General features: G+C 34.9%; 1 protein-coding gene across 1 annotated transcript; it reads right to left on the reverse strand.

Moving 5' to 3' along the window:
* Positions 1–218: 218 nt before the first annotated feature.
* Positions 219–27,428, reverse strand: LOC134537786 (uncharacterized). Its single transcript, XM_063378587.1, has 6 exons — positions 27,173–27,428; positions 24,200–24,421; positions 17,726–17,879; positions 14,944–15,044; positions 11,989–12,118; positions 219–10,350 (listed from the first exon to the last, which is right to left on the reverse strand). The coding sequence occupies exons 1-6, from the start codon at positions 27,185–27,187 to the stop codon at positions 10,241–10,243; spliced, it is 732 nt and encodes a 243-aa protein (XP_063234657.1). The 5' UTR covers positions 27,188–27,428; the 3' UTR covers positions 219–10,240.

Raw genomic sequence — 27,428 nt, forward strand, 5'->3', positions numbered from 1 at the left:
GTAATAATGTGAGATGCATTAAAAAAAATTATGGTAGGTATTTGACAAAGCAGAAACACATTTGTTTGAAAGTTGCAAATTGGTATCAATGTCACTCTCACAGACTAATGCTAAATCATAACAGCAGTATAAAAACACTCCCTTTGATGTAATAAATGAACTGTTATAAAATAAATTCTGTTATACTTTTGAATTTTTGTTTATTACATTAACACCTCTTCAAACTCACGAACAATCTCAACAAAACTCATTACCATAGTAAAACTATGAATTAATAATTAAAGCTTATGGAAATATAACAAATAATTTCAGACACCTTAAGTTATAGCATACCAATCACTCAATAGTACACAAAAAAAAAAATAACTTAACAATATTATTTGGGCAAGGAATCCAGAAATATATATTCGTAGTGCACACACTGAAACACATTTCCATTTAAAACAAAAACTTTCATACAACTAATAAAAAAAAAATTATTATAATACAAAAAAACAGAGGTTAAAGGCTTGTAAAAAGAGTGCACAGAATCCAGTGTATCCCACCTGCTAAATCCTCAGTAATTAAGTTTCCCTACGAACCAGCCCAATTCACCACCGCCAGTTCATGCAGAGCAAAAACACTTTAACTTGGTAAAAAAATTGTATCAATACATAAAAAAAAAAATTAGTATAAAAGCTGGCCCACGAGAGTATGATAAAACATTTACTCAAACTCAATAAATAAGTTTCCTTGCATTATAAAGCAGCAAGTACGTGCTCAAGTTCCAAATTTCGGTTATAAAATCAAATATTTTTTTAATATTATTATTACTCAATTATATTTCAAATAATTACAATTTGAAATAATAAATATTTGCTTGTATGCAAAGTGTAGTGTAGATGTTCATATCACCTTGCTTAACGAGAAAAGTGTCTTTATTCTACAATAACAGTAACAATGTGTACATCCCAGTTTCAATATATTAATGGGTTTGATGTAAATACCACAATTATTTCTACATGGCCGCAGTTAACAGCATAACTGCCATAGTTCAGACTATTATGAGACAATCTGTGATCCGAAAATATTTTTAATAAGTTGAGAACAAGGCAATCAAACAATAATTTGCTTGCAACCACTGCAAAAAAAAAAAACATGAAATTTTTTAAAAAAGACTTTCTTTAAAGTTTTTATAACTATTAACGTGAAATAACATGTGCAATAATTTTTTTACTACTGTCTTTAAAATATAATCAAAAGATGGAAAAAATTTCTTTACTTTATTCTAATTCAATATTTGTATTTGGGAATAACAAACTAAAAAACTGATATTTGCATAGGCCTAATAAGCAGCAAAATATTTTGCATTCTCATACAGCACTAAATGAGTCAACATTTATAAACTTGGTCCCTCCAAAAAAATTTAAATAGTTCAACATTATATTATATTGTCAAACCAAAACCAAAAAGCACTCTGGCAGTAAAGTAAAAAAGAAAGAAGCCAATCACTACAAAATTATTTGACTCCACATCTACTGCAAGCGCTAAACGTCATGGCGAGTGAAAATGCAGAGATTGGATGGGGAATAGTGGAAGAAAGAAGGGGGAAAGAGAGAAGGCAGCTCTTAATGCCGCTGCAAAAACATTGTTTACACACGCTCAGTTGACAGCCAGACATGGAGATAAAATTCTAGCATGCAGTGGTTTGCATGGCAGTAAGAAAAAAATGTTTAGCACATAGCAGTACTGTGACGAGGAAACAAAAAAACAAATGTTTACTTGTAACAATATCAACCAATGTAAATTTTATCGTTGTGATCAAGAATCAAGGATGTCTTAAAAGCTTGATTTTTATTCAGGGCTTATAATTTAGTTATAGTGAAACCGACTCCTTCCGTTTGAATGGTGCGCCAACTCGGTGACTTCAGGCGCTGCAAGCGGCAGTAGCCGATGGACATAGCGCACGAGTGCTGTGCAAGTGAGCACGAACTGACAATTGCTGAGTGGTCGCAGATGGACACGATAGACAGAGCGTGCAGAGGGAGTCATTGGGAGGTCTGGGACGGTCATAGTGGACGAGAGAAACAGTTTAGGCGAGCCGGAATGCAAGGAAGAGACTTGGAGTTTGCCAGGACCAAGCTCGTGCCGGCAGGAAACAAGTTACTGAACTATTCACCTCCAACGATCCTGGGGCGGCAGTTAAGTCATCATGTCCACTACTTCAAGGGAGGACTGTGTGGCTACCATGAACGTGTACTTGTTTCACATCATCGTGAGGACGACATCTGGGACTGCAGCGAAGAAGCTGCCATTATGCAGTGACATTGACATGCCAAAAAAGAGACGAGTGACATCAGCAGAAATTCAGGCGGCAACTTTACCTACGCAAAGTGCGCCTGGAACAAGACGATATTAAGGTGGGATCCATCCACAAACTTGCGAAAACTTACGTTAAACGTGTTGCTATACTGTGTAATTTAAAAAGGCCCACATTAATAATTTTACTTTGTATGTTTCACCGTCAATATTATTATTTATTAAAACTGAAGTATACCTTAAATCTTCATTTTTAATTAAGTCGTCAAGCTTGACTGCAAGCATAATAGATTGTACATGTCAGATAAGTGTTTATTCTTTTATGTTTTGAGACACAGTTTGTGTTAATCTGAAGAACACAACAAGCAGCTTGACAACGTAGCGAGCGTAGGCAATTTTTATTCATTGTCGGTTAATACGCAAAGTGGCGCAGTGGTAAGGCACTCCACTCACATTCTTAGAGGAACTGCTTTGAATCTTGGTCCGATGTAATTGTCTATCTATAGTTTTCTCCCCGATGTCACTCAAGACAAATGATGGGGCAATTCCTTGCAACAGGCCATGCCAGCTTCCTTGAACTGCGATGTTGAGTGTGTACATCTCCAACGACCTTGCAGCCAAACATACACAAAACCCAACTAAAAAAAATATATTGTTAAATTTTAAGGATGTTTTGATTGTTTTACTGAATTTTGTTAGTTTAAATGTTTAAGTTTTCATGGTAAAAATAATATTATTCCACACATGCTTAATTTTAAAATATTCAAGTAATTTTATGCAGGGCTTAATGTGATTCTTGCAAACTTTTTGGAAATATTACGGGAGGACCATGTTAAAAGTTTTCGGTTACACCATTCAGTATAATCCCTCACGAAAAACACTCAATACAGGTTCCTCTGCTCTATTTAGTTGACAACTGCTACTTAAAATGAATTGGAAGATTCTTAAGGCATTTAAATTCATATCTGTATTGACTCTGTTACTATTTACAATTCAAACGTTTGTTTCCAGGTAATTATTTCATCATAGTATGCTCCCAAAAGTTCAAAACATTTATTATTAGAACAGAATGTTTGACTTCAAATTTTGGTGTAAATTTACCTTTTTGTTTTGTATTTTTGTCAATCAAATAACGACATATTCTCCTGAATGATCTTTGCTTTGACAAAAATGAATACAGTGAAATAAAAAAATATAGATAATATTATAGAACAATAATAATATCTTCTCTTTTTTTATCAGGGGTAATGTTCTTTTTTTTAAAAGTGCCCACAAGCCAATAATATTTGCATGTTGACGTTGTTCTGGCCAATCGTAGCAACGTATTACCCGAAAATATAACTCCAAATAAAATGCAACTCCAAACTTTTTGATTATAAGTTCTTAGAAAATACTTTTATGGGTTGAAATCTAGGCCTGTGCAAAGCTTTAACTAAGAAAATCAATCAAAGCTCTTTTTAATATTCCATATGACATTGCCAGAAAATTTGCTATTTGTTTTATTTGATACTTCAGTTGTGATGCAAAGCTTCACGTCTGATGTGAGGCTTCGCATTAGTTGTAAAGCTTTTAAACATTAGAACACTTAAGATTCACTCATGAAAATACTTAATTTTTTTGTGTTGTATATGTTTTGCTTGAATAAAGTTGATACTTAAAAAGAATCAATAAGGTGGCACAATGTTTGCTTTAATGAATGCTCTATATTAATATTATGAATGTTTATTTTAAAAATTTTATTGAATGGATGTTGTACATAGGGCCTGATTGGTCCATCACTTAAATCCATTCAAAAATTACCAATATTAAATGATTACTTTATTTTACTTCAATCCTGTACTTTATAAAATAAGTGTAATACAGCTTTGCCAAGAACATACTCGCAATTCTATACGACATCGCGAATATTTTAAACATGCTTTTGATTTTCGCTATGCATAAAAAAAACTAATATTTGCACAGGCCTATGGAATACACAACTCAAACAATTAAAAAATTATTTAAATTTGGAATTTTTTACCATATCACTACAGCTTTTCTGGTGCCACTTTCATCAGCAGAGTGATTTACCAGGCCTTTTTTGAAACAGCAAGCGGCAATTAGAAGTTCAAAAGCACATCAGTCAGAAAAAAAAAGAATACTGTGATGTATTGGCCGCCTGGGAGGTGGAAAATGGAAGGGGGGAGGGAAGCCTTGGCTAACAGCCACAGTAAACAAACTCCCTCTCCCCTTCTCATCATTCCAAGAGTTATCTGTCACTTGTCTGTCACGCCTGTTGACACCCCTTCTCCAGGAAGCCATAAACAAGAGCGACTAAAGTGTCCTACCAGATGAAGTTTACACGCAGATCATTTGGTTTTTCAACTAAGTGGAGTTTCCAAAGACAGAAATCAACGGCAGTCTAAAGTGGCTTAAAGGATGCAGTTATGAGGCAGAAAAAGGGTTTTTCAACTAAGCTGTTCCCATCGCTATTAATTTCCAATTACGATTATAAAATCACTTTTTGTTTCAGCAGTTTCAGTAACAATCGTCACATAGTCGGGTTTATGGTACTTAACTACGGTACTTGGTAAAGTGTGTTTAACAATTATGCATCACAATGTGAAATAGTGCCATTAAGTATCACAGATGGCAAGAAATTCAATGCTGCAACCTATTCTATTGCATAAACTTTTAACATTGTGACAAAAATTAAAAAACTACACCATTTAAAAAGATTACATCACAAAAAGTTATTAATTTTATTACAATCAGATATATGAAAGCTGATAAAATACGTACCTTCATTTATAACCAACCACAACCATTCATGAATCCTATCCTACTTTTCACAAAAAGTAGGATAGCTGCCAAACCGATGCATGCAATGTACCCAACATCCTACGTTAGTGCAACGCATGTCTCACACGACAAAGCACTGATTGGCTGAAGCATGTATTGCATCACAACACATAGTACTATTTTGGAACCTACTTAAAATGACTGCAATGGCTGCAATGGCTTTGTAGAACATTAGTAATTTTTTTAACTGTGTTAAGAGGCTCCTTTATTATACTACTTTCAACCAGGATACTAAGTAATCTCCTTGTACTTGCTATGTTAATTTTATATTTATTAGTGATTGGTTGAATACTAATTATATTGAATCAAATTTGAATCTCAGAGAGTACCTCAAATATACCCCTCAAATCCAAATGTAGGTATCAACTAAGGGTCAAAAATAATATAATGTACAATGGGTGAAAAATAATAACTATGGTGTTGAAACATTCCACCCTTAAAAGGTTGTTTCACCAATTAAGTTTCCAGAATAAATACATAATGTTAGTTTTATTTATATAGTTACATTTCAAAAGTACACTATCTTGGGGAATGGTAACAGAATAGGTATGAAGAAAAAAAATTACCTAGTAAACTTCGAAGGTTATCAGTGGTGAATTTTTTAAATTACCATACATATTTTCCATCAAATCTTTTTTCTCGAATATTGAATCTTTCGAATACTATAGAGTTCATGGTATTTAAGGTTTTGATTGGCCCATTCCTAATTTATATATACATATATATTAATATGTACTAAAAATTAAAATTGTCATAATGTGTCATTGTAACACTCATATGAAAATTAATGCACTTTTGCAACACTCATCAATGTGTTACAACCTTAGGCAATCATATCTGTAGAGATGGTGATTTATAGCATTTAAAATAATAACATTTAGCATTTTGAATTTGAAATTTAGCATTTTGTAGCATTTTTAAAAACAAGATTTAGCCAATTCTCTCATTTTATATTACTGAAGAAAAGTATATTTTTAAAAAGCATTAAATAATACACATATTAACTATTAACAACCACAGAAATAAAGATCTAACACAACTACAAAGATAGCCGATCTTGGCAGGTTTCCTAACAACTTTTGAACACTTATGAGTGCAATAAATTAAATACTTAAAATTACAATAAATATTTTTTAGCCATGTTCATGGCCATAGTTGATGTAGAGTGCACAAATATTGTTATTGAAACTCGTTTTTTTCAATTTTCGCCCTCTTTTGGTTTTCAATCATGCCAGAAACCGTTGCTTGCCGTTTTACCGACTTTTTTTCTTCATCCGATTTCTCAGTGAATCTTTTTTTTTTTTTTTTTTGCAGCCTCACGTCCCTCAGATTTAATGTGCTTTTCAAATACATCTTTTTTTTTTTCCCCATTCCAGGCGGCAATTACATAAATTGCACATTAAAATATTCGTATCACTTTCGTAGAACTGTTCATTTTTGTATTCATTTATGCCATCGCGAATGGAAATTACGTTTCGTCCCATTTTTACCACGAGAAATAACAGTATACAACACATTCACGAGTATGCACGTATTTGTAAACACACCATCTTCCACAGACTACACAAGAATGCGGCTTTCACATGAAATAAAGACAGAAAATGGGCGCGGCGAAGCAGAGATGTCGCAATATGGTGGCCTCAAAACTTGTACTCTGCAAGATGACAGACACTCTTCCAGCTAGTTGTTCTTTGCTTTGTTTACATTCGCGAGGCACAGATGGCCATTCTCATAGAAAACGGAGATTAGTAGGCCATTCTTCATTCAATATTTACGAACAATAGTGTTGTGAATGACGTGATAATAAGATGCTTGTGCTGAAAACGCCATAAAATGATGGTTTCTTTTGATACTGAACTTAAACGAAATACAATCGGTAAATAAATTGTGTAGAGTGAAGATGAATCTAAGTTTTTTACCTTGATTTCGCATTTATCTCGGAATAGTCTAGATTTCGCATTTTATAGCGGAAAAAATATAATTTAGCATATTTTCGCATCTATTTCGCGAAAAAAAAAAATCACCATCCCTACATATCTGCCAATACTACAGAATTATACACGTATCACTGCAGCAAAGATTTGTGACGATCAAGAGTTAATGTTTCTGTAACTATCCGTACACAGCCAAAATGTTGGTGAATCCAGCTACTCCAGCCGAGTAGTTCTGGTAATCAGCCAGCTGACAACTATGGGCAGAGTGCCATGACGCTTGGTGCAGACAATAGTTTTTGAAATATTAGAACTCAACACAAATTGACCTAAATTCAAATCACGTTGTAGCTATATGAATATAAAATTATGTATTACATAAATCACAAACATAAAACACATTAAATATAAACAAAATAAAGAATGAATATTTTAATTTTAAGTACCAAGGGAAAACAGTCTTACATACAGCATCTTAACAATTTGAAATGATGCACAGGTTTAACCACTTACAATACAGGCATAACTATTTTAAAGAAAACTTGTCTAAAATATTTAGTCAGTGGCAAATTGTCTACAGCATTCTAAGTTATTCCAACAACTTATCAATATAAAGAGATTTAAAGTATCAAAATTCCATAAAGAGAAAACCAATTTTTTTAAGTTTTATGAAGGAATAAGAATAATCTCTGACCACCTCAAAAGTGAAATCACATTTTAAAAAATTAGGAATAATTATTTTAATTTTTTTAAATGAGGATGGACTCCAAGTTATGTTTTGTCCTAATCATAATAATGAAATCATTAGTGTAAATAAAATATTCACTTAAATAATTTCTACACAATTTCTGCATCAATGAATTTACAAGTCATATATAAACAAGGAAAAAAACAAGATTATAACTCACTCAGTTGCTAATTTCTAGAACTGAAAATCAGCAAGAATTGCACAAAATAAAGATTTAAAAGCCTGCAACTTTCACTATCTATTTAACATGAATAACTTTCTTAAATTTATGTAATGTTAATGGCAAAATGCACTCATCTGGCATGGTTCAATATCTGTATTCTTAACCAGGTTCACAGTATGTCATACAATAACTAACTCTATAGTATTAGTGGTGCACTGATGCGGATACCGATGAAATTGTAATCGGCGATTATCGTAACGATTACTTTGCCGATTATCTACGTCCCGGTGTAATTAAGTAGGTTTTTACCGTGTAATATTTTGTTACACGTTTTAAGACGAAATACGGTAATATTTGTAAATATTACAAAATTCATCTAACTCCATCATATCAAGATTACAGATATTTCGTTAAGTTTAATTAATCTCATTGCCTCTAACAATAAAAAATACATTTTTCCTACACGTTTATTTACGTTTCGTCTTTTGTTCTGTCTTTTGTTTAGTGGCCTTGTACATTACCTATAGCCAGAGACGTAAAATAGGTGGCACACAATCAAAATACCACAAGCAGTTGCAGTGTATTCTATGAGAATCGATCTTTTCGAGTCGTAGTAGCGGTTCAAAATCGTGGTCCCGATACCTTTCAGAGTTTATCACTGCGTTTTACAAACTCGTTATGGGCGTCTTTGGTAACATTATCCGTTGTTGTGTTATTTGTATGTGACGTGAAAAGTGAAAAAGTATTTATAATCTTATACATTCAGTCAACATTAATAAAATCACATGTGCTAGAATTGGTTTTGAGTCATTTTTATATAATTATAGTGAGATGGCGACTAGGGAGAAAAATAGTGAAGTGCAGAAACATTTTTATATAAACTCAAGTGAACAAAATATAGCAACATGTTTACATTGTTAAACGGTAATTTCTCGATGCAACCTTATGTGATAGTCAATAATAATGCTAGTTTTCCGCTACAAAAACTTACCCATTGTAAATTACAATTATTAGACTGTAGTTCAAGTTGTTTACAATAACAAATATAGATAGAAGTTAATTTAATTTACTCTTTGCAATGACTTAATAGTGTATTTTATATATTTTTATACTGTTATTATAACTGTATTCTCAATTCTACCTACTCTTGTAATTAAATTCACATGTGAATAAAAAATTTTGTGTGCATTATTACACTTAAAAAAATTATTTCATTATAATCGGTAACTGAATCGGTATCTGCCGATTATTGCTCTCATAATCGGTAATCGAATCGGTAATCGGTAAAGCCATATCGGTGCACCACTACTCTATATGCCTAATTTCAGTGATTCCAGCTGTGTGATAAATTAAATCTCTATTCCGTAACACTGCACGATAACCTGTATCAAATTACAATAATTTTGCATTGTGTGATGTTAACAGCTGTAGTACTGGTTAATGTAGCTGTAAAAAAACTCCCAATTAAGTCTATCAGTGTTATGTATGTTCAAAACTAATGTACAAAAATATAGATATGGACAACTGAGGAGCAGAAACTTTGTGGCAGCTCAGCGAATGAACACAATCTATGAGCAGCACTTTCACCACATACCAAGTTAAATAAATAAGTTAACTTTAAAACAGTCAACTCGTTAATTTTATTTTAGGTATCAACAATCTGACCAAATAAAAAAAATAGTACTTTGAACATGCGTACATGATTATTAGAAATGTTGTTTAATTCTGTATAATGAAAGGGTAAGGAATTTTTTCACTCTATCTACCACATACAAACTGCACAGAACAAAATAGTGTTTCATATATGAACTAACGATAAAAAAAATTACAATCCATGCAACTACAAAAATGGTAGAAGTTCTACTTGCCAAATAATTCAATAAATATAGTTCCATTACAATATTTCAGTCACTGGATTAAAATAAAAAAATGTTTGTAACATCTTCGTAATATAAACATTCTCAAAACAACAATAGTAATGGTAACTTCATAAATAAATAATGTCTATTCATCTTATAAAGGGCAGTGAAATTCTATTTTTTTTACATCAAGTTTTCAGAGAAACAATAAAATGGAATGTCAATCTATAATTCTATAAATGTTTGTGTGAGTGTCGTACTTGAAGTACAATAGTACAGGAAGTTAGTTCACAAAATGGACTTTGATAATACCCAACAGTTTGTTTGTATCAAATATGAAAAAGGAGAGATAATATGAATCACAGACAAGAGTGATGTGTTCAGAAATATTTCACCGGTTCTAACTCTTTCCTTTCTTGAATCTCTGCCGAGCCTGTGCTTTTGTGTATCGATGATGTTTCTCTTCCTTGTCTGTCTCGTTTAGTTCCTCCTTTGAAGAGGTCTTCTCCCCTGTAACAAATAACATTTTTTTTAGCCTAAACTGCAGTAACTTATGAACTTATATTACGTATCATAGTAGTTATAATGAAGGTTTAAAACACATAAACTGTAATATTGTAGTAATATTTTAATATTACTCTCAATGACATAAAAAGGTGGAGAAAAGGGTACTATTTCTATTTGCAATAGTAAGCTGAGCTACTACATAAAGCAACAGAAAAAAGCTAAGGTTTTTAGGTAGTGGTCTTAATATATGAATATGTTTTTAGTTGTATGAAAAAGAGTTGAAACCTGTAATATAATCCTACAAAAACCAGTTAATCTTATTCAAACATTGTGTGTGAAAGTTGATGAACTCGAAAGTGAAAATTTGATTCCCATAACATTGATAATGGATTCCAGCACGGAAACATCTGAAATAAAAAGTAAACTAAATCAACTACAACAGGACCTCCGCGAGCAAAATGACTACGAAAAAACTTTTTAGTCAAGTGCTTAAACAGCCCCCAGGCAGTACGAGAGTTGAACAGCAAGATTCCCCTGACCGCACGTCACGTGACAAAAGATCGAACAGTGACCTACTTTCAACGCAGCACAAATCACGTGACATCAAAAGTACTCAAAAACAAGCAACTTATCGACAAGCAATGTTTTACGGTGGTGCAACACTCGTGTAAGCCTAACTACAGATACTAAAACTTATCCAAATGACTGGTGTTCGAAACATTTCCACTTTGAAAACTGTCACAAAACCAATCTATAAGAAAACTAAAGCACTCTTTGTTACTCGTTTTGACTCGTCGATCCAAGAACAGGAGGTCGTCGATTATATAAAATATGAACTCAATCTCTCTCAAGTACAAGTAGTCAAACTTCGTACTGAATATAATGCATAACTTTCATTTCATATTTCAGCTTTGGAAAATGATTTCAACAGGATTAATAACACAATTTTTGACCTAACAGATGCCTTATAAGTTATAAATCCTTTCAATGGTAAACTGCATCCTGATAAAATTTTCTGTCATTCATTGAATGATGAATTTGCAAAGGAAAGCCCAACCAGAAAGCCCTCTACTTCTATACTACAAACTCATTGGTGAACAAAGTACAAGGAGCAGTACCGTAGGGTGTCCACCAAAAACTGTAATAAAATTTCTCTGATTTTTCTTAGACTCCATGACCAAAATTACAAATTCCACGGACTACTTATTTTAAAAATACTTAACCTATTTTGCAATTTCCTGAATAAATAAAGACAATCCAGCCTCCACCATCCCTATAGCTGTACTAGTTCCAACAGAACCTTGCATATGCCATTTCACAGTGTGTGACTATGCACACTGTGAAAAAATATTCTTTCAAGTCTGGGCAATGTCATACTGGAGCATGACATTTCCCCTTCATATTTCTATCACTGGGGAATTCACATGACGTTTCTACGATTTCAAGTCAATTCACTGACTTTCCCTCACCGACTCCAACTTTCCTGACTTTCCCCCTGATTTTCCTTGACTTTCCAGAATGTGGACACCCCGCATCAGATAGTTACATATTGCATAGTGGTTGATCTTAGACAAGTCACGCTGCTCGTTACTAAAAACCCCACTGACCACTCATGGTTGCCTGGGTGAATGTAAAACTCACCGGGTAGCAAATCAACTGGCGGATCCAGCAGCGACCGTCGCAGTGTCTTCATGTAGAAGCGGTATGCTCGCGCCGCCGCGTATCCCAGCATGGCAACGCAGATTATGAGAAGTGCAGTCACAATGGGATGCTGGAATGCATCACACACACATTTCAATTACATTGCAATCTATATACCTACACCAGGGACAATTTGTATGGTGAATTGGAATATATTTACAATGGGGAGAATTTTCAAGGTGAATTGCAATAGAACCTAAGCAACACAGACAAAGCATGTCAGTGCACTGCACGAGTTGAACACAAGTATATTCATACGTCCATATCTTTATTTTCTGTTAAACCAATTGTTGGGCTAAAATATCCTTTCCTGCAGGCATAACCACAACTACATATAGACCACTTGCTTGAAAGAGGGATAGAAGTTGTCATAGCATTAGGTAAATCTACTTTTATAAGAGGTAACGTTCTAAGACCTGTTGAACCAAAATTGGTATATTTTTTTTAGTAAAGATGAAATTTCCATGTAGTTTTAATAAAGATTAAAATTAAGTAAAAAAAAAATCTGGAAAAATAATTTGGATAAAATTTATTTTTCTGGGAAATACTACAATACTGAAGGTATAATTACAAGTTTTTTTATTGATAAAAACTATATATATATATATATATAATATTTGATGTTACTATTGTAATGACGTCATGAACTTTGACTTCGGCGCGGCATAGTTGTCACCCCTCCTACCCATTCCCCCTCCTCTCCCCTTTAGATACGTCACGATTCCTTCTCCTTCCAACTGGTACTTGATTCCCCACCCTTCAGGTTTACTGCACTTGCGCGGGCGGTTCCCCTTCTGGGGCGCGGCTTTCGAGGATTTTCAGCGCTGGGTCTCGAGGCCTTTTTAGGTGTAGCCACCGACAGTGTCGGGTCACTTTGCATTTGAGCAGCATGTAGTTCCTTTTGTAACTCTTTAAGTCAGTTAGGGGTACGGTGCTGGCGAGCTCTCGACATGGTAAGCTTCTTCGAGGAACTTGGGTTTGTGTGCTTGGGCACCAACAGGTTGTGGCCCTGTTCTTAAATGCCATGTGATCGTTATGTAGCTTTTTGAAATTTTTTCTAAATTATTTGTTTCGGCTTGCCACTTGGAAATTACGTTTGGAATTCTGCAGTAGGGTAACCATGTCAAGTAGTCTCGTGGTACGTACAGTTTTGTGGTTAAATAATTTTTCAATTCTCTTTTCTCTTTTTTTTTTGGTTGTAACTGTATCTTGCTTTGTCAGTTCTGTATTGTTGTCTGGTCTACGTTAACAAGTTAAGCCGTCTGTGGCATGATGTGCTGTATCTATTTGACTCTTTCTCTTTTTGACATTCACAGCTGGCTAGCTTTGCTTTGCGAGAGTCCGATTGCGGGACTTGATGATGATGATGATGATGATGATGATGATGATGATGATGATGATAATAATAATAATAATAGTTTCATGTTATGCTTATAATTTTTGTACAAGTATTGAATGTTACAGTTACAGTATTATCAGTATTATATGTGAATTATTCAACTATGTATTTTGTGAAAGAAACTATTTGTATCTATTTATAATGTACCTATTTACAATTGAAAGGATAGTAATTAAAGGAGACGTAAAGATAAAATTTAACTTGCTTGTACCTACAATAACACACCTCTAGTAGCCATTCCTAATCCAGCTTAGGACTTTGTCAAATGTTTTAAGGTACATATTTTGTGAGGGTAATTTTTTATAGTTTATCCATGCGTGGGTTGGAGGTTATTTGCTGATCTGCAACAAGTACCCTTCACTATTATAATCAAAGTTCAAAGGAAAAAAAAAGAAACCTTAGGTCACAAATATTCTAATTAAAAAAAAATTACCTCACAAGTTTGAATAAAAGAATAAAATATGTCTGAATGAAACGGTCTATTTTCTATTCTAATGACATTTCAAAGCACTGTTAGATTGATCCCAGATGGATAAATGATTGTAGTTCCAATAAAACAGAAGTACTCGTAACCAAACAGTTGTATTTTAATTTATCTTAGTCTTTTAGAAAATTTATCTTCTCTAATTTTTTATTTTCTTTTTTTCAGTGGAGATCGGAATATTGTCTACAGAAAGTTTCTTTTCAACTTTTTATCTTACATTATGCACAGCCTCAAGCATAGCATGCACTACACATCTTTTTCTTCCCTGTTCTGCTGTGCAATAGCCCTTTTTAATCTTACACTTGCCTCTTTTCTCAAATTTAAGTTCTTCTTCATCAGTTGAAAAATTATTCTCTTTATTTCATAAAGTTTTTCTTCTTTTTTCTTTTCCAATTAATTTTTTCACCTTATTCATTAAGTACATATCTCAAAACCAAGCAATTATTAAAACAAAGCAAGTGTGTATCAAGTATCTGCATGAGTATTATTACAATAATCATAATAAAACACTCTTTAAATTCAAAATCAAGATTATAACTACACGAGAGAACAACTTCACATTTTTATAATAAATAGCACGGTGATTACGAAAATTCACAGTCAGATAAAAAAAATTATGCCAGTTGTTTAGATAGTAGACACATGGTTATCGTCTCCGCTTACCATTTGTTGCCAAATGGATGGTTTATTGAAGATAATTAATTTAACAAATATTAAAAAAACAATTTTATATTAATGTGGTGCATGCAGCATTATGTAACTGACAAAAAGTGACAAAAATTACTTTAATCAAAATAGTGACCAAAAGTGACTTTTAAAAAAATTAAGTGACTTTTAGTGAAAATGTAATACGTAAGCTGTTCTACAAAAACATTTATTTTCAAATTCAAAATCAAAAAATAAAATTTTAAATTCACTTCAAGGGGCAGAGGAAATCCAAAATTGGCGACAGAACAACTAATGCATCGTTCCAAAGTAAGCTATAACTGTTACATGATTGAAAGGCACACACCGTAATGGTGGGAGCAGACGTCAGCATGCGGTCAGCGAAAACGAGGGCCACACTCACAATTATTCCCACACCAGCTCCCAGCCAGGATACTTTTTCGTCCACTGCAACAAGGAGACACACGTGGCATACTGCACTGTTGATTCACAACCGAAATAACATTTGTTGCCGTCTGGCTCGCCGCCAAGATTTTGAAACCAGGTTACTGGACACACACACTGGTTGGAAAAGGTGCCAATCTGCGTTGTTAGGAGGCTGTGCAAGAGGGAGAGTGAACAGGGTCAACCCACGTAGCTGGACAGCAAAGCCTGCGGGGATGGTCTCCAACTCAGGGTGGCAGGACTAAGAATAATGTGGGCGGACACAGTTTAAGTCATCTACATGTTTAATGATACGGTTAGCACAGACACTGCACACAGAGCTTCTACACACGTGGATCGTTGCAGTGTTGGGAGCAAGTTCATGCAGATATGTACATGTAAAATCACTACTTAGTGTGACACAACATAAAAACCAACACAAGAAGCAGGGAGGAAGGTTGGTTTTCAAAGAAGGGGACCCAACATTTTAAGTATCAGGAATTATCTCAATGGTCAATGCTGTTAAAGTTTTAAAATACTTAACTTAAAACTGTTTGTTAAACTATTATCTTTCTTTACAATTTAAAATGACAATAAATATTGCCCCCAAAATAAAATAATTTTTTTCCCAACACGTAAAAAATTTGTGATAACTGTAAAAATTTTATTTGAAAACATATTTTTTTTAAATCTGTGATTTTAGCTTGTGCATTAGTAAACATATATAGTTTAGAGAACAATTTTTCTAAGCCACAGTGTACTGGCCGAATGTCAATTTTTGTCTACAGAAGTGAATCTCTCTCTCTCTCAATTGCCTGCACGCACCGTTGCCCTTGTTACCCCCACCATGTTCGCTCCTGACTATCCCTCCACTGCTTGGATGGCAGGAGGAAGCTAAGCCAGTCCTCGGTTCCCCCACATGGCCTAGACCTGCTGAGGGACAAGTTATAACGGTTCGTTATATACAAAATAAACAGTTTAACGCCGATTGCAAATTTTGATGTTTTTATTTTATTTTAATAGAATGTTGCACAGACGATTCCAAACACTTTCAAAAGAAGTTACTCATTCAGTCCACATACATCTGCCCGTCGAACAACTGCTGGTAGCTCGCATGACGAGAAATTACCAGAAAATAATCGCGTAGATTGAGTCCTTCAGTAATGTTTTACTGCAAGTACAAAAAAATGGGACGACCTCGAAGAGAACCGCACCCAGCGAAAACGAATTCCGCCCCGAGCCAACATGCCTACGAAGGTGGCCGCAATTTCTAATTAAGTTATATCCAAAACAAAAAAAAAAAAAACAATTAGGTTGATTTAAATATAGGCCTGGCTCCGACCACCAACGTGAAATGATCTCTTCGTAAATTACATGATAATTTAGCGAGAAGCCATCGAACGCGACCTACTCGTCCAGCGTTCGACAGACGACTGGTGATCTCATGAACTCGTCTCCTCCACGCAGGGAGTAGACGTCACATGACCTCACCGACCAATCACACGCACGCTTCATTCACTCTACAGATATCAGCCAATCACAGAACAAGTTATAACACATGAAAAAACCTTTTACACACAGAACTCTGGGCTTCCCCTGATCTGTCTCTTTTCAATTTCACATCGAAATCGGGGATTTCCATTCTCGCTCTCTCTCCCACACCGTGAGAGAGCAGTTATCACTCAGTTCCCATACAGGGGGGGAATTACCGTCTTTATCTCGGTTGGCGGGGAAGCACTGTTCCTTTCTCACTCCCACTTACAGGCCTCTCATGCCTCTCTTTCTAACCATCACACAAGCCCAGACACAGTCCCGTGATTTATAATTATATTACAACCCGTTAATAAAATTTAAGAACAATAATTATAATACGAATTACTTTACAAAATTAAACTTATTGAGAAAATCATGAAAAAGTAGGCCTAAATAGGTAAAAATCTAGAACAGCTGCTCATTTGTGAATAATTACATAAAAAATAGTACTGATAGAAAATGTCTGTTAAAATACAAGGTACATTCTTAAAACACATAGCAAGTGAAAATAACATATATTAAAAGCCATAACGTCTGATTATACTGTCTCATAATATACACACCACTCTAAAAACATTGACTTATTTATATTTACCTATACAAAAAGAAGTTTAAAAGAAAATTATTTAATTAGGAGGGCAGGGTTCTGCAACATTACAAAGTTTACATTTTTCACTGCTTTTCAACAATCCAGTTCGCGTATTAAGGATCTTGAAGACGTTTGTTGTGATATAAAGACAATGTTTTTACAAGCCAGTCTTTAACAACAGATTAATTTATTTTACACACACGTTTATTGTTGGTGCAAAGGAAGCATATTGCTGGACTGGTTCCCCAGGATATACTTACTCTTTGTTCACTGGTTAGATCAAAAATACTTCCACTTGAGCTGTACATACTACCCATAGTTCAATAACAAGGCTATAAATTTGGTGCCATAGTGGTTATCACTTCCCTACCACAAGGGACATTTTCAATTTCCAGCAGGGTCAAACTTGGATTTTTCGCAGCAGAAAACACATATGGATATTGATGAAGGCCACAGATGTGTTTTCTCATGGTACTTCTGCTCTACCTTGTCTCACAACTTTTCTCAAAATAATGACACCAACTTCACCCTGATTAACATGTTCATTCAACGAATGTTACAAATTCAAAATGTAGAAACTCACCTCTGTGATTATGCTTCATTTCCTGGGTTGTCCGTAGTATGGCATTTCTGATAACAGTATCATCCGATTGCAACCTCAGGGCCGAGGTGTATGACTGAAGGGCTTCCTCATAATGGCCCGCAGCGTACTGAACTTCTGCCATGCGAAAGTATCCCTGACATCATCACAAACACTTCACAACACTTGGTACAACACACTGAACTAATCTGGGAGGGTGCTTGCAAGACAAGCACAACTGGTGGGAAACTAAATCAAATAAAATAAATCACAGAATAGTACTCACTGGAGTAAAAAGAGGAAAAGTGTTTTTTAAGGATGTAACGTAGAGATGTAAATTTTCCAGAAAAGTATTGTTGAGGAAGTTTTTCAGTGATTTATTAAAAAAATATCTGCCAAAACAGAAAATTTTCCAATGGGTTACACTTTCACAGAAAAAACACAAATTTTATCAAAGTTTTTACAGAGTGATGGGTTGAATCCCAATTCTCTCTAATTCGAATCTCGAATTTGAATTCCAAAAAGTACTTCCAATATACCCCTTGAATCTGAATATAGGTCTCAAGATCCAAAATAAAATAATGTAAAAGAAATGTGAAATATTAACTATGGTGTTGAAACACTGAAACCTTTAAATTGTTTATTCATAAAATAAGTTTCCGGAATCAATACATACAGTAATTTTATTTATATAATGCATGTTAAAAAGTACAGTATCTTGAGGAATGGTAACAGGATAAGTATGAAGAAAAATATGGAACTTGTAAACTTGAAAGGTCATCAGTGTTGACATTTACAACTACAAAATTAAAAATATAGAGAAAATCTACATGATTTGAGTGTGTTACTGAAGTGAACCTGAAATTAAAAGTAGATTATAAGACTGAGGCAAAGGTCTGGAGACCTTATATAGTTAGGCCCTGAGACGGGTGTGCATACACACTGTCCAGAGGGGGAATTAAAACCAGAAGGAGAAGGGAGAGGTGCCTCTAAGGGTGAGGGGGAAGACGTCCGTGCCGTGCCAAATTTGAATTGCCGCATTGTGGTATCACCACAACCAAACAACTCTATACTAACACAAGCGAGATTAACACTGGACAGCTCTATACTAACACAGGCGAGACTAACACCGGACCGCTCTATACTAAAACAAGCAAGATTAACATCACTAACACAGGCGAGACTAACACCGGACAGCTCTATACTAACACAGGGGAGTGTGAGAAATAACCTAGCGGCAAGAAGCGTAACCCACAAAATCTTTTATACATAAACAATATATTTTATTATACGGTGTCAAGCAATCTTTTTTAAGAAATTTGAAGCACTGGAGGTTAAATTTTTCACCATAAATTTGTATAAAGGTTTAAAAAATGTTTTTCTAAGGTAAAATAAAGTTATTTTTGTTACCATAATGTTGGTACCATATGTATTAAACAGATACGGACTTGCGTAACAACACTAGGTTTTGACACAAAAATCTTAAGAGCTGTCTGGTAAAAGTCTCTAATGTATTTGATTAAACTGGTCAAGTTCACTACATGAAACTGTGCATTGCTGATAAATTATATTGGTGGAAAAAGAAGAAAGGGAACTGTATGATGTATTCGAAGTTGGCCAATGATAAAAAAAAACTTGAATGTATGATGTATGAAGAAGAAAAATATAGTGCGTAAAATTGATAACGATGAAAGACTAAACAGCATAGTGTGAGTTTAGGAGCAATAGCAGAAGTTGTGGTAAAGTAGGAGTGAAGTAATGTGTTATGAAATATCTTTATGAAGTGAACAAATAGTACATAAAAAGTATTTACTATGCAGCAAGAAATTTATTAGAATTGTGTTGTAATGAGTGTAGTACAGGTGCACCATCCTTTATCCGAAATTCCAAAACCTGAACAGCTCTAAAATCCAAAATTTTTTTCGAAACTTCAACGTCCGCGCTATTTTTCGCAGTTGTGTGGCAAACTCAGGTCGCGATCGCGTGACTAGTGCAAGCGAGTGACTTGGCAGCACTGCGTCAGCAAGGCAGCATGCAATTTGGCAACGCCGAGGCGCTGTGTTTAACGTTTGTCAGGCAAACTAGCGCCAGTTACAGCTTGCTGCTTGGCTACGAAAGGAGTTGTTTTATCGCGTTTAGTAGTTAACCGTGTTGTTACGCGAACGTGTTGCCATATTTGAAGACGGCAATGGTAAAACGGCATTCCGATATGAAGATGGGTGGTAGCGAAAAAAAACTAAAACAACATTATCAATAACTCAGAAGGTGGAATTATTGCGGAAACTTGATCGCGGCATGCCTGTACGACAACTAACAGAAGAATACGGTGTTGGAACTACAACTGTGTACGATTTGAAGAAACAAAAAGACAAATTGTTTACGTTTTTTAGTGAAAGTGACGACAGAAAAGCAATGGAGTGTAGGAAAACAATGCATAGGGCACAAAATGAAGATGTTGACCGTATGTTGATGGAATGGATTCAGCAACTGCGAAGTGAAGGCGTGCCATTAATGGCCTAATGATAATGACGCAAGCGAAAAAATTTCACGAAGAACTAGAAATTCAAGGCATGTGTCAGTACTCAGAAGGCTGGCTGAAAAAATTCAAGAAACGTCACGGCATCAAATATTTGAAAATATGTGGCGAAAAAGCTTCAGCAGACCACGAGGCAGCCGAAAATTACATAGATGAATTTGCCAGGATTGTTGCAGATGGAAACCTCAGCCCTGAACAGATCTACAATGCTGATGAAACGGCTTTGTACTGGCGCTATGTACCCAGGAAAACACTGGCGCCGGCTGATGAGAATGCGCCATCTGGATATAAAGATGCTAAGGATAGATTAACTATTCTTGCTTGTGCTAATGCAGCAGGTACACACAAGGTGAAGTTGGCAGTTATAGGAAAAAGCCAGCATCCTAGGTGCTTAAAAGGTGTGCATAATTTACCAGTGAATTACTACGCGAACAAAAAAGCGTGGGTCACTCGTGAGATGTTCACTGACTGGTTTAACAACCATTTTGTCCCATCAGCACGAGCTCATTGCAGTGAAGTAGGATTGGATGGTAACTGTCCTGTTGTGTTGTTCCTAGACAACTGCTCTGCACATCCACCGGCAGAACTTCTAGTTAAAAACAATGTTTCTTGTGTGTACCTACCGCCCAATGTGACGTCTTTATCACAGCCTTGTGATCAAGGAATTTTGCACTCCATGAAATGCAAGTATAAAAACAACTTCATGACGTGCATGATAGCTGCTGTAAATAGAGGAGAGGGAATTAAAGAATTCCTGAAGCATTTCAGTATCAAAGACACGCTGTATGCTATCGCGAATGCGTGGAATCTAATTGAAAAATCAACATTAACAAATGCTTGGAATAGACTTTGGCCTAAAATGGTTTTTGACTGCGAAGAAGACGATGACGATGACTTTGTTGGATTTTCAACCTGTACTGATGAGCGATTTATTGTGACAAGCCTCGTTTCCTATGCAAAAAACGTACCAGACAGTAGCATCAGTCAACTTGAGGCAGCAGACATTGAAGAAATGTTAAATGTTGACGAGGATGTACCTGTTGTGCATTCATTGAGCGACTCCGAAATTGCAGGAATGGTTTTAAACCCTGACAAGAATGCAGATGACAGTGACGACGACGTAGAAGAAAAATGTGAAAAGATCTCAACTGACGACATGGTTACACTGTGCGATAAGTTAATTGCAGGACTCGAGCAACGTTCATTTGTAAGTGTGCAAGAAGTAATGTCTGTGTATGCGATTAAAGAAAAATTGCTTAGTCAGAAGCCTAAACCAAAACAAGTGACACTTCAAGAGGCATTTAAAAATGCCATAATTCGTGCTGCTTTATCTCAGGAGAAGGAAAATCCTGCTCCCGGCCAATCACGAGACGTACGAGTTGGCGGCGACATCGGCGGCGATGACGACGCACCATAAACATTCTCCAGATGTTTTACAGTATCAGTTGTTAAAAACAAATTATTATGGCGATTGTTTCAGGTATTTATTTATGCTGCAGTGTTTATTTACGTTATGTACTGTGTTGTTTTTTGTACTATGTTGCTTGAAATACTTACTACATCTGACATAACCTAACTTGGCTTTACTAGGCCACCTGTATTAAAATTCCGAAATCCGAAAAATTCCGAAATTCGGAATGCTGCTGGTCCCGACCATTTCGGATAAAGGATTGTGCTCCTGTAGTCACAAGTGAAATACAAGATTGTGTTTATTTATATTCTATTTATGCAATGGTACAGTTCAGAGAAAGGATGTGTGGTGGTGATTGTAGTAGTGACCAGGAAAGCAACGGTTTGCATTTCACGATATTGAATGAATTAAATGGTGGAATGGTAACTTTTTTTAAATGTAAATTTAATATATACAAGTGTAATACTGACAGTAAATGATAACTGTCACAAAGGCAAGAAAGGTTTTTTTTTTTTATATTTGTGATTTGTAGCATTGTTTTATGTTAGTTTTAGTTTGATATGTTAGGTGAGAGGTTTGTTGTGTTTTCCATTTGCTAAGTTAGGTGAACTACTGGCTTTCTTTGGTTAGGTGAATCATAAAATTTATTAGGTAATGTAAAAATCACTGTTTTCCTAAGGCAGACTAGTTTTGTAATCAAAGTGATAAAAACAAAGGGAAAGTTTTGGTGAGGGTATGTCTGCTAATTAAAAAAAAAATTTATACAGTTGCATTGCGATATGGTAGGGATATTGAGAAAGTTGTCAACAAGGCAGTGCTGAATTAATTACGACACGTACATTCTTACTGTATACGCGCGGGAATAGCGTGTTTTTCATGGGTAAGATTCACATGCTTGTTTTGCGCAACACATTGTTATTGAGGAAATTACATTGGAGTACAGAATATATTTTCGGTACTGTATTCTATACTAGAATAGGTAGGGCTGAAGTATACTTTACGATAGGTACCTGAGAAGTTTAAATTTTAGTAAAAAATAATAGACAAATAAATTATACTAATTTTGCACTGCAAAATACACTAAACCAGGTGGGATTGTTTGTATAGAATATGATACTGTAGACATTATATGAACAGTATTGTGTTATACACCGTACTAGAATACAATCGTATACGATATCCAGGACGATAAAATCAATTTGAAAATTTATTTTTAACATTACTACACATTATATTAATGGTACAGTATTATACACAAGAAAAGGTGGGGCTACAGTATACTTTACGGTTCCTGGGACGTTAAAATTAATAATTAAATTATGAAAAGTGGTATCCTAAACAGGCGGGATTATAGAATGCAATACTATAAAGTGGTAAATTTATCTTCGGTATTGTGTTTTATAATAGAATAGGTAGGGCCGTAGTATACAGAATGTTCATAAATTAATATCCCAGTTTAAATGGTATATTATGACAGTTTAATTTAGACTATTTACAACAAATCATAAGTATAATTGAAGGTAAACTTATCTAGTTTTTTTTACAAAGGTTCATTATTTGCACCTTTAGTTATATGGCACACATCCAACCTGAAGTCGAAATCTACCCACACTTTATTAACAAGTCCAGAGTAACGGAAGCAATAGCCTCTTCAATTCTGTGTCTCAACTCTAGCAAATCATTAGGTAGCGGCGGAACATAGTCACAATCTTTTATAAAGCCCCAAAGGAAAAACATTGCATGGCGTTACGTCAGGTGAACGTGGAGGCAAGCTTTTCCCTTTACAAACACATCCGGTCGTTTTGAGTTGCCTATACCAGCGGGGGATGTTTTTGCCACATGGGAGATCACAAAATAAACTTTAAATTAAACACATGTTGCACTGAACTAATAGATTCACTGTTAGCAAATTGCAAAATACGAAACGCTTTATGCTCAGGTGCCGCCATTTTGCATAGGTGGTGCTGCAAGCGAGAAAACAACAAAGCAGTACTCGCACATGCGCTTATCTAAAACTGATTGAGTTACTCTTTAATTGTGACCTCAAACCAACACTATACAATGCTTACAGTTGATGATATTAAAATTCTAACTGGGACATTCTTTTATGGACATACTGTATAATAAAATCCCCGGAGGTTCATTTCATAAAGAAACAATTTGCGCAGAACAATTGTACGAATGTTCTCCAACCAAAACCCCCATATTTCTGTGCTTGTCCCGTGTAGAGGACATCATCAATATTGTTATGGTATTGGTATCTCGACTACTCCTGATTAAATTGCCCAAATGAAGATGTAGCCTAATAAGCATAAAACATTATTTAGCTACATAATGTATACATATTTACCAAGTATTTTAAATTAAAATAAACATACCTACATATTTTTTACATGAATAATTCAATATATTAAAATCAAAATAACTATAACTTTACAAAAAAAAATATTTTTTAACCAAATATTTTAAACATTACCAAAATATAACATAAAAAATCCTCTCACTGCATAAAAATTAGTGTGCATCATACCTTTGCCCAGTCTGGCTTAAGCCTTACTGTTTCCTTTGCATCTTCCAGTGCCAGATAGTACTGCTCCATCTTGAAGAAGGAAAGGGAACGGTTGCTGTAGAGCACATAGTTGGACTGGTCAAGTTTGATAGCATGGGAGTAGTGCAGTATCGACTCCACAAACTTCCCATTTTTGACACATTCATTGCCTTTCGCTTTCAGATCTTCCACTGTTGGGGCCTCCTGGAACACGTTATTGGATCTTCTTATCGATACACAAAATTATTTCTACGACAAAATGCTTGCTTTCTAAATAAAACTATTAAAGACAATCGTGCGTAAAAGCTGCTTACGAAGGGAAAAAAAGGTGAATAATAACTTAAGTGAAAGGTTGGAAAGCAGTGACAGTTCAGCTACATAAATAATATGAAGAGCTTTTGGCAAAAACAAACATAGTCACAAATATTCAATATTGCGTTTTTTTGTCCATCCTGTGGTGATTCCTGGTAGGCATGCATAGAACCAATTGTTAAAGCAAAAACAACCATAGCCAATATCATTCAAGGCTCTGAAATATGGTCGTTCAGCAAAAACAACCACTGTTTACAAATTTTCATTATATTGTCCACAACATTTAAAGCAAAAATATACATTGTCCAGAATTAATTACTAAAGCTTATGTTGTTTACTTCATGGTTTTCAACTACTTTTCTGTATCAATAATTAATCAATAAAAAATATTTTTTTCCTTTTTGTACACTAAGATGTTTTTTTTTTTTTTTAAAACAAGCATCATGTATCACAGGATAATGCCATCATGATCAAGGGATGAACTTGGATACGTGATACAAAACTTTCAGCTCTTTTTTTATGAAATAAAAAAAATTAAACATATGTTTCCTTCATCAAGACAAGGTTTACAATCATACTCTAAAGGAACATTGCTAAACTTCCAACTAGTTTACAGTTTTAACTGTTTGTGATGTGAGATTATGTACATTACATGTAGGTAACATAAAATGTGAGAATGGTTGGTTAGGTATGGTTAGCTACATTAAAAATACCTTAAGTATTTATGAATGATTGGTTAGGTACATTAAAATAGCTAATATAAAATATGTGTAGATGGTTGCTTGAATTAGAATAGCTGCATATACTGTCAAAAGATGTAAAAGGTAGGTTTTGTTAGGTCAGTAACATCATTAACAATTACTGTAACTGTAATTATCAGACATCACAGATTTTTGAAAGGAAAGAAAAATAGGTAATCAAAACAGCAAGCATCATATACCACAGGATCAAGCAACTGGATCATCCCATCAGGATCATGCCTTCAGGATCCAGGGATAAACTTGGATACGTGAAACAACAGCCATATCAAACACAGAATATACGACGGCTGTAATCAATGAATTTCCTGGAAAGACTGCAAAATTCAATGTGTCAACTACTTTAGTGCACAGCATGTATTCCTCACAGAAAATGAACGACGTTAACAATTCAATTCAGATTTTTGGCTCCCAATAAACTTGTTCATTATGTCACTCACAATAGTATGTTTAAATGGAATGTAACAAAACAACATTTTGTAATACAATTATTTATTCCAATCAAACAATGCACATGAAATATAAGCATTAAAAATTTCCTTAAAATTGCAATACAGTCGTTATTTAAACAAATTTCATTATTACAACACCTACATAGACTAAAGTGCTCCAAAAAAAAATTAAAAAAACTGAAACGGGTAAACAATGAATGTTGGTGATTGCATGAATACATAGGTATTGTAATGTAAGCTGTAACTGTTATTTTCTAACAAACCAGTAGGAATTAAGAAACCTTATTTCAGGGTGAATTCAGGAACGTCTCTAGTATATAGAAAACACATAGGCCTATCCCTATTTATTGGGGGTAAACAATGAATGAGGGTAACATCGTAAAACCACAGGTATTTTAATGTAAGATATAAAATTTCAACTTTTTACACAAACTAGTAGGAATTATGAACCCATCCCTGCGGAATAAATTTAGGAACGTGTGTAGTTTGTCAAAACAATGTTTTCCGATTTTTGCTTTTCGTTCTAAAAAGGAGCGATATCCAAGTATTACTAGGGACTTAAAAAAAAACCACCTTCTGGAGATTACATAAAGTACAATTATATATATATATATATATATATATATATAGAGAGAGAGAGAGAGAGAGAGAGAGAGATAGAGAGAGATAGAGAGAGATAGAGATAGAGAGAGCTGCAATTGGGTAAAGAAGTGCCCGGTGGCAAGCATTCTCCCTACTCCCAGCCGACACACACTCCTCCTCCAAAGTACTGCCGTGTATGGGTCCCAGACTGCTGCGGCATACTCCAGCATGGGGCGGACCCTAGTTTTATAGGCCTTATCACGCAAGATGCTGCTTCCACCCCTGAGCACTCGTCCCAGCATGCCCAGGGCCTGTCTGCTCTTCTTGACTACCTTGTCTACCTGCTCCCCCCACCACCAGGTTGCCTTGCAGCACCACCCCTAGACATTTATAGCTTGTGGCCTCTCTTATCACGACTCCCCTCCAGCGATATTCCCTCCTGTCAATCTTCCTCTTCCCAGTAAACCTGACCACTTTTGTCTTACCCACATTTATTTTCATGCCATTATTTTCCACCCACTCTTCCAGCCTTTTCAGATCATCCTGTAGCCCATTCCTCTCAGGATCCATGTATAATACACAGTCGTCTGCAAGAAGCCTGATATGTCCTTTTATCTCCTCACCTATATAATTCATCATTATAGTGAAGAGCAGTGGACCGAGCAGACTGCCTTGCGGCACCCCTGACGTAAACCTTCCTTCATCAGGAAAACCTAACCTTAACTTTAATAAAACCTTTAAATGGAAATTATATACTTTTCGGATAATTAAAATTCTTGGCGTATACTATTTGCTATAAAGTATTCTGCTCTTTAAAAAAAAACACGATAAATATATTTTAATTAACTTACCTCGTTTGTATCCATTTTTAACAAATATCAAATAAATATAATATATGTAGATAAACACAATTCCGTATGATCAAAGCAACGGAATATATTAATTTGAAAATGTGTCACGTTTTAATCCGAACAAAATTACATTTTATAAGTTACAACAAAAACGCACAAAAACCGCAGTACAATAATGACATAACCTTGGTCAAGTTCCATATGTATATGACCAACACCAACAAAATACATACTGTAGGATTCCATGATGGTTTTA

Source organism: Bacillus rossius, chromosome 12, assembly GCF_032445375.1.
Source record: "Bacillus rossius redtenbacheri isolate Brsri chromosome 12, Brsri_v3, whole genome shotgun sequence".
Lineage (NCBI taxonomy): Eukaryota > Metazoa > Arthropoda > Insecta > Phasmatodea > Bacillidae > Bacillus > Bacillus rossius.

What these genes read in the sequence shown, in the direction of transcription:
- LOC134537786 (XM_063378587.1), bottom strand. An exon ending in AATGAAGCATAATCACAGAG is followed by an intron (nt 15,045 to 17,725) that starts GTGAGTTTCTAC and finishes TCCTTGTTGCAG; the next exon opens with TGGACGAAAAAGTATCCTGG. An exon ending in CGTCTGCTCCCACCATTACG is followed by an intron (nt 12,119 to 14,943) that starts GTGTGTGCCTTT and finishes GATGCATTCCAG; the next exon opens with CATCCCATTGTGACTGCACT.